Source organism: Nannospalax galili, unplaced genomic scaffold, assembly GCF_000622305.1.
Source record: "Nannospalax galili isolate Female #2095 unplaced genomic scaffold, S.galili_v1.0 scaffold2161, whole genome shotgun sequence".
In the NCBI taxonomy this organism is placed as follows: domain Eukaryota; kingdom Metazoa; phylum Chordata; class Mammalia; order Rodentia; family Spalacidae; genus Nannospalax; species Nannospalax galili.
Window position 1 is genome coordinate 495,484 of NW_008344208.1, and position 8,576 is coordinate 504,059.

General features: G+C 39.0%; 1 protein-coding gene across 1 annotated transcript; it reads right to left on the reverse strand.

Moving 5' to 3' along the window:
- Positions 1-862: 862 nt before the first annotated feature.
- LOC115071606 (prolactin-3B1-like) lies at positions 863-7,831 on the reverse strand. The gene is made up of 5 exons (XM_029567108.1): positions 7,757-7,831; positions 6,228-6,385; positions 4,573-4,680; positions 2,142-2,321; positions 863-1,051 (listed from the first exon to the last, which is right to left on the reverse strand). The coding sequence occupies exons 1-5, from the start codon at positions 7,785-7,787 to the stop codon at positions 863-865; spliced, it is 666 nt and encodes a 221-aa protein (XP_029422968.1). The 5' UTR covers positions 7,788-7,831.
- Between the last annotated feature and the right edge of the window lie 745 nt (positions 7,832-8,576).

Sequence of the window (8,576 nt, forward strand, 5' to 3'; positions counted from 1 at the left end):
TTAAGTATATGTATATATACTTAAGCATGCACAATTATATATTATGAAAGAATTATTAAGCATGCTTCTGACATAATACGGTTACCACTGCTACGGCAGCATTTCCATCTGTATACTCCTACTGAATTGTGAGAAAGATCAGCATAGTTATAGAGAAGAGAAAAACAGAAACACCACAAGACCAGATGAAATCTGCCTTCCTTGCTGAGGGACGTTTATAACTGGAATAAGTGTTAAGTAACATGAATATGACATGAAGTGTTGTCAAGACAGAGTGACTGGATTACATGGAATTCGCCTAAAAGGATTCAATGGGGGACCAAGTTTGAAGAGCTATTAGAGATATTTAGGGACACTTCATAGTGGCTTCCTAACTGATTTAGACGGTTGGCTACATTATGACATGTGCGATAGTGCAAAAGTCTGATAGTCCATCCGTAGACTATAAAACTGGCACAAAGAGAGCGGTTTGTTTTCAACACCCATCCCCAGAATTCTATGTTTGAGTCAGAATGGAACCTTTGATTACTAGTAATCTCTTACTTTGGTTTCAACAATTTCACAGACGTAAATTGCTCTGATTCTAAACTCAGCCTGAGAAGTATCTTATTTGCAAGTTAAACGTCACTTATTTTGACAGTTTTTATAGGAACATCATAATACACTGATTCAAACGTGCATTAAATGGACAAAATAATCTATAAAACTTTCATCTTGAATTAGTCATTTCAGAAAAGTCATATTTTATTTTATTTTTTCTGATACGTACATCCAAAAATGTAAAGATTTAAGGATTCTGGGGATCTGGATGCCTGAGGGGCATTTTGAGGGGCATTTCCGCAGCAGAGGACGTGGAGAGCACTTAGCACGCATTGCTATAGACCTCACGGCACCTTAGGACCTTGAGATAGTTGTCAGCCCTGTGCGTGTCCCTGCTCAGGCAGCGAATCACGTTGAAAAGAGCAAAGTGGCGAGTGTCCTCGTTGGGCGACTTCAAGTCTGCCTGTCCGGTCCAAGCAGGATAGGCGCCTTCTTCAATGCCAGGGTACTCCTAGCCAGGAACACCACAGGAATCGGTTATCTTGTTAGTGTGAGTTGTTTGTTATTGCTTCCTAGTGCACATGTCTTCGTGTATAAGTACATTTCCACATATGAGGTTTGTAGGGGCATAAATGTATATGCATTTGTAGGGCACAGGTCAATATGAAAAGTCCCTCAAGTGATTTCCACCAAGTTCTCAGATACAGGTTCTACTATTTTCCCATAGAACTCACCAGATAGTAGCCTCTCTTTCATTCTAGTGGTAGAATTTCAAGCACAATTCACCTCAGCTCCTTTTTCATTTAGATGCTAGGAATCATTATCAGATCCCAAGGTTTGTGAGGAAGGCATTTTAGACTGAGCCATCTTCAAACCCTAGACTGTATTCCTTCTAAATACAGTGAAGTTTGGGTAAAAATGACTTAGGTCACAGGCAATGAACCAAAACCAAGAACTTTTGATGGCATAAGCAATGGAAAATTACAACTCAAAGTGCTGTTTATATTTCTAAATGGCAATGGACCCAAGGGAGGGATGTCTCACAGGAAGAACCAATGGAGGACCAGGACATGGAGTAACCAGGGCATGAGGAATGTGCCCATGTCTACCCTTTCAATGAAGGGGATTCTGTACATCCTTAGCACTTTCCCCTACCTGCTCTCCATGATTTTCTGGACATGCAAGTGTTTCTTGGTCCTCATCTAACTTTCAATTAAATGTATTCTCCAAATCATATATTTTTCATACTCCTTAGATATAATGAGGGTTTAATTTGATGTGTAAGGATGTAGGCTGTTCATGGATGACAGACAAAAGAAGACCTGCTGGTGTAGGCAGTTGTGTTCAAGCCTCCCAGGAATGCTCCTGACCCAAGATACAAAGAAAAACTCTTTCTTCCAGGGATCCCTGTTTTCCTAGGTTATAATTAAAAACATTTGAAAATGTTGGTTTTGCATGAAACTCCTTATTCCCAAAGCTTGGAAAAAGAGGTTTCCTAAATTTTAGTATTCCAAAGGAAATAATCTCACAATTCATTTCTCATTGCAGAATCACCTCTTTCATGAGTGACATGGGGAAACATACGTGAGGAGAGGGCTCACCTTGTTGAGAATCACCTTCATTCCTTCGAGGAGCACTTCATTTTTTTCTTGCACTGCCTTGACTCTTGACAGCATCGCATCAGAGGCTCCTTCAAGAGCAACGACTGCAGGCACTAGGTCCTTCATGGCATCTTTCCAAGCATGGAAAGTACTGATGGTCACTTTGAGAATGTCTTCAGTCTAAGCAATCACGAATGATCATCACATTAGAATGGTGATATATAACGTGGTTACATGCATTTAGTGTCTGCAAATCGATGAACTACAGTACCCAGGTGCTATTACTACAAGTATTTAAAATACTTTTGGTACATGGTACAGACTGAAATTTTCAAAGTTCGCCATTGATTGATACTTTGGTATAATAAACTACTATGATCTTTACAATTATTTTCTAATGATAATTCAAGCAGATCCCATTTTATTTTCCTTCTAAATTCTTCCATTTGCAATACTGACGGATATTTTCTACTGACTGCTTTCTTCGTACTGGAGAAATCAAGACTGTGCTGGGTCCTATTACCTGTCCCCAGTGTCTGTTTCACATATAATACGTCCAACACGTTGACTGCAAGACCTGCATATCCTTTTTCTAATGCTGAATGATCAGTCCCACACTCACTTCTGATTTTCCTATTATTGTACAATATTCAAGCAAAGGTTCAATGAAGAAGAAGTCAAAGCTTTCCAAACTGAACTTCCCTCAGCCTCCGTGACTCCCTTTCCCTTCCTTCTCAGAGTAGCCCATTTTTTTTTTTTTTGTCGTCTGTGGGTGAACAAAAATGGCATGACAGCATCACTGGAAATCGCAAAGGACTCTAAGATCAAGGTCGCTCATCACCAGAATCACGCTCAGTAGTGGAGATGAAAATGGGCCATAGCGAGGAATCATATTTGTGTTGTAAAGGGATGTGTAAATGTCATGCTGAAAGGAGCAGGCCACATGTTGATATTATATTTGTTTGATGGAGTCTTTTGGTAAGAAGATTAAGGGTTAGGCCAAGAATTGGATGAAGCCCTGCTATGCATCTTATGTGGCATGTAAGTTTTACACATCCTACTTAGCAGTTTGGAACTTCAATCATATTTCTTTTAATTTTTAAAAATCATTTTATATGTAGGAAAGCATTGTCTGCATGTGTGTAAGTGCACCCATGTTGTGCAATGTCAGCAGACATCAGAAGAGGTTGTTTGAACCCCTGGAACTGGAATTACAGAAGGCAGTTAGCTGCCATGTGGGGCCTGGTATTTGAGCCTCAGTTCTCTGCAAGAGCAGTCAGTGCTCTTAACTGCTGAACCACCTCTCCAACCCTATGATTCTAGTAAGAACTTGTATATAATTTTTTCATGGATTTTATGCATCAGAGCAATAGATTGCTTTTGATATTTCAGGAATGGAGCACCAAATAAGTGTTCTGTCATGTGCTACCTCTTCCTCCTGTATACTCACTTACTTAGTCATGTTGTTATTAATGTGTATACCTTCAGTATCGTTTGTCAGTGCTACTAATAAAATCATCAATGGAGAACAAATTTTATGTTTTTGTTGAATACACACATGATGTTGAATTTAATTCATACTCTGATTATGTAAGGGTGTCACCGGGGAGGAAAGACACAGTTACACACTATGGTTTCTGGGATATGTAGACCTAATGAGGAGAGAGCTCATCCTTGACAGTAGTTCAGTATCTATTGAACTCTCCTATACAGCTGACTTTCAGTTAACACATAGGAGGAGGCAGGACTCTTAGGGTAGACAGCATATATATGGGAAGAAACAAACATAAGAACAGAAATAACTAGAAACCCAAAAAGAAATGACTTATTTGTGATGGAGAGATGGTTCAGCACTTATGAGCACTGGCTACTCTTGCAGAGGTCCGGAGTTCAGTTCCAAGGACCCATATGACAGCTAACAACTGTCCATAACTCCAGTTCCAGCAGAATCCAAAGATACAGGTGAACTTACATACATACAAGCAATACAATCATAGACATAAAATGAAAATAATAAATAAAAAAATAATTTTAAATGACATGTTGTCCAGAAAAGCAACATGCTTCTTGTATGGAAGATTCTTTGATAATGTACCATAAATACAACTGCACTTGAATTTCTTATGCATGTATGTATATTTACCTGTGAATTTCTAATTCAGTTCAAAGTTTCCCATTGAAGATGAACGGAATGTGCTGTTAAAAATGGTCCTCTCTCTGAGCAATGTTTAATCTGCTATGATGTGAGCTAGTGTTTTATTTAAGTTAAAATTATCACTTGTACATTGTGACCATTTTGGTCGCTCATTTTGGTGCTATTACATAAGATCTGTGACTACCACAGACCTATGCAGTGCCTGTGATAACCTACAGCTCAAGTGACCTGCACACTACGACAGTCATTGAAGCACAAATCAGGGATGAAACTTACTTTTGTGTTGTGGACTTGCTCGCGGCTGTCTGGAGTAGGAATAGAAGCTGTGTGGCAGGGGATTGGCTTCCTGTACTGTAACCAACTCACCTTCATAAACTTTTGTGTCTGGAAATAGTAAGTAATTTAATTTGTTAGAGTTTCAGAACTGAGGAAATATATCCATGGCCAGCACATTAATGAAACTGATGCATGGTGAATTTTTTGAATGATACCTACATGTAAACCATGTTTGATTTATAATGAAAAAACTCTCTGCCTCCATTTCATTACCATTACATAGAGAGTTTAGTTCTTTATCCTTCCTACTTATCCCCATATTTACAATTGTCTCATTGTTTTCCTCCTGGCTAAAATTTCTGAATTAAAATCACCATAACATGAAAATGTGATTCCCTAAGTGTTTTAAATGCATTCACCCAGTGTTCAAGAAGAATGGTATAGAACAGTGTGAACGCATGCAAAATTACAAATCTCTTGTTAATTGTTAGTGCAACAGGATTTGTTTCTTTAAACAAGGAATTTAAAAATTATAACTTTTCTTTTGATTATCATCAGATTTTTATGATTTGATCATAGCAAGTTCATGACATATTTAGGATGTAATCATGTTGATAGTATCAAAATCAAAAATGAATTTCTTTCCCAGCACTCAAGAGGCAGAGGCAGGTGGATCTCTGTGAGTTCAAGGCCAGCCTGGTCTACATAGTGAGTTCCAGGAGAGCTGGGGCTACAGGGAGACCCTGTCTCAAAAAGACCAAAAAAAAAAATGAAGTTCTTGTCATATTTATAACAAAAAAATAGCAATGAGTGAATAAGGAATTCAGAAATATTATTCAGTGTTTATACACTGATTAATTGAAGACTACTACTGCTTAATATACTAGTAACTGAAGATGCATATTATTTAATCTTAATAATCAGATAAAGTATAAATGTTTAATGTCTTCCCAACATGTCTGGGATGAAGAATATTTGTCACTCAAGAAGTGGAAAAGAATCAGTGTGTGAAAAGCACGAAAGAATTACACATTTATTACAAATCTATGAAGATATCTTCTCTAAATTACCAGTTTTGCTCTGTCTTTATTATTTTCTCCTTATTAGATGACCTTGATCACATTCCACATGTGCATTACAGAAATGTATTTCCGCTTCCAAACTAGCCTTCTCTCAAAATAATGATCTGAATCACTGGGGAGTCGGACAAGCTATTATAATTTGTTTGCTTCTTTTGTTTACATACTTTCACATTATTAAAGTTTTGTTATGTCCATACAACCAGCTGCTATGCGGTTTGGGGATAGGGAGCATATACAAAACAATAAACAAAGATATCCCCGAAAACTGGGCATCTCTACTCAAGATGAATAAATCACAGCTTTTCTATGGCCATTCTTTTTGACATGGACCAAAATATACATTTAAAAACCTGGTGTTTTAAAGTTTTTATTTAAAAAACTGAGAAATTACTGGATTCTTTAGAAAGATTTGAGATTTCATGAACCTGCAATTCTCCCTTTTCTGTGTTTTGGTATGTGAAATTTCGATGACCTAGAAATATGTGTTTGTCATTTGGTTCAAAGTATTTTGCTATTTAAACTGTCGAGTTCCCTGAGGTCTCCTTTGAGAAGAAACCAGAGGAGGGTACTTACAAACTCGCTGTACACTTGCAAGGCGAGGTCATGGTTGTCATGAGACTGAACGACCAAGCGATCATACAGGTCTTTAGTGGACACCTGGACCTGTGGCAAGGCGACCACGTTCTCCCACAGGAGCAGGTTTGACACCAGCAGCAGCAGGAGTGACCCTACTGTGGAAAGAGATCCACACTGAGATGATCTGTTTAAATGACGTTGCAAGAGCTAACCTGTCTGAGAAATCCCTGTGCCTTCCGAGGCCTGGGCTGCACGATAGAGTTGGCACCGTTGCAGTGAGGAATAAAGTATTCTTGCTCTAAATTTCCTGGAAATTACTTACATTTCAATATAGCGAGGGTTGCCTGACTTCACACATATTGGCAGACTTCATAATTGCTACAAAAATTTGTGAACCTCTTGATCTCATTTGAATACTGGCTCAGAGGGTTCAAGGCTTTCTGTTCAATTGTTTTATTGTCCTGGTAACATATGCTCCTTTCATTCTTCATAACACATATTTTTTTTTCTGTTACTAATTCAATGTCCATGCAAATATCAGGTACAGAACTGATGTGATTTGCCAGCTTAAGCCAAAATTGTCCTTTCCATAGGCCAAATTTTTCCTTTTTTCATTGAGCATTAAATTCCATACAAAATTTCCACTCAAATCCAGAACCCCTCCCCCATCCATGCCTCTCCCTATCCCTACACTGAACCCTATGTACACTGCCATACACGCTGAGTCCTATTCATTCAGGTGTCGGTACCAAAATGTCCGTCAGTGTAAGGGCATCCACTGGAGTCTATTCAGCCCATCCACTGATCCCTGTAAGTCATACTCTCCCTCAACCACCAGCAATCAATCAACTAGTGCTCAATCTAGTGCTGGCCTGTCACCTATTTCTCACAATCTCTTCGGGCCCTTGTTTAACTGAGCTGACATGGGTCATTTGACTTTCACCAAATGAATAAAGACATAAATCTGCTATTACTGCTATATAATCTGCTATTATCCACACAAAACTTCAGAACTTAAAGATCACTCAAGTTGATGAACCAAAACATATCCAAGACCCAGATTTACACCTCCTCCTTCTGCTATCAAACCAATTGGAACATTGAATCTTGTGTTCTCAATAAAATCCAATTCCTTAATTTCAGAGTTCTGGCCATTTTGATTTAGATTATTTTTTCTCAAAGGTGATCTGTGCAATGGAAGACATTGAATGACATGTACACTTCAGATATCATTAACATTGTCCATTTCCTCATCATGTTTACTAAGGCATCAGAACATGTGCTTGGATATTTCTAACATCTCTACTCAAGGGGGATTCCCTTCCCTACCACCGATATAACTTTTGTAGAGAAAAAACAAAGTAGAAACTAGTTCTCTGCTCTCTTCTCTCTCCAAGCGAGACATGAACAAATGTCAGATTCCCACAAACACTACATCACAGCAGAGAAAGCATGCTAACCACATCCACTTGATAAAATAATGCATTAGTCAATCTTGCTGAGACCATGGATGAAGGACTACTTACAGGAGCATGTTTGAGTCAAAGTCAGCTGCATCCCTGCGGAGTTTCACCACGTTGTGGTCTCTCACTCAGGAAAGGCTCTTCACCTGAGTTCTGCGTTCAGTCAGCGTTCTCCCTCCTATATATACTAGAAGATTGTCCCCAAAGCCAAGCAGTTATTGGGGGCATAAGGAAGCAATGGCCACAGGCCAGGTGACGGTGTAGTGACCCTGTCCCCTTTATCATTACTAACATCCTCTTTACTTTTACCACAGTCCTACCTCCATATGGACTGTTTGGCTTATTGACATATAATCCCTTGACTTTAAGTTATTTTTCAAATTCCCGAAACCTTCCCTGTTCATGATGACTCAGGCAGGAGAATATGCTTATTTACTAATACGTTTCCCTAGTTCAGTTGCTTTTGTGTCCTCTGAAGGAACCCCTGAGTGTCTCTGGTGGACATAAATGCTTACAATTTTTCTCTGAGCGTTGGGTCACCATATCACAGCATCGGGCAACTATCCTCAAGTTTAATCAAGCATTCATTTAGCATGGGGATATCATTGTGTTATGAAAATTGTACAGATGAGGGTCAACCTCAGGAGTGAGCAACGTGGACACCATTATCCACACTTTTCTGACAATAATTACAAGATGCCTTACAGTCCACCCTCAAGAAAACCTCCCCAAATGTGCTAAGAAGCATCTGTTCTCCCAGAGGCCCTTCACCACCTGTACTTATTTCAAGGGTGAAATGTTCACAGCATACCCTGATGCAGGGATACCTGCCTGCCCAGAGACTACTTAGTCTAAAGCAAATCCTGGGCATTCGCTTCCAGGG

What these genes read in the sequence shown, in the direction of transcription:
- LOC115071606 (XM_029567108.1), bottom strand. Translation starts at nt 7,787, where the DNA reads ATGCAGCTGACTTTGACTCAAACATGCTCCT. An exon ending in TGCAAGTGTACAGCGAGTTT is followed by an intron (nt 4,681 to 6,227) that starts GTAAGTACCCTC and finishes TACTATTTCCAG; the next exon opens with ACACAAAAGTTTATGAAGGT. An exon ending in AGCAAGTCCACAACACAAAA is followed by an intron (nt 2,322 to 4,572) that starts GTAAGTTTCATC and finishes GTGATTGCTTAG; the next exon opens with ACTGAAGACATTCTCAAAGT.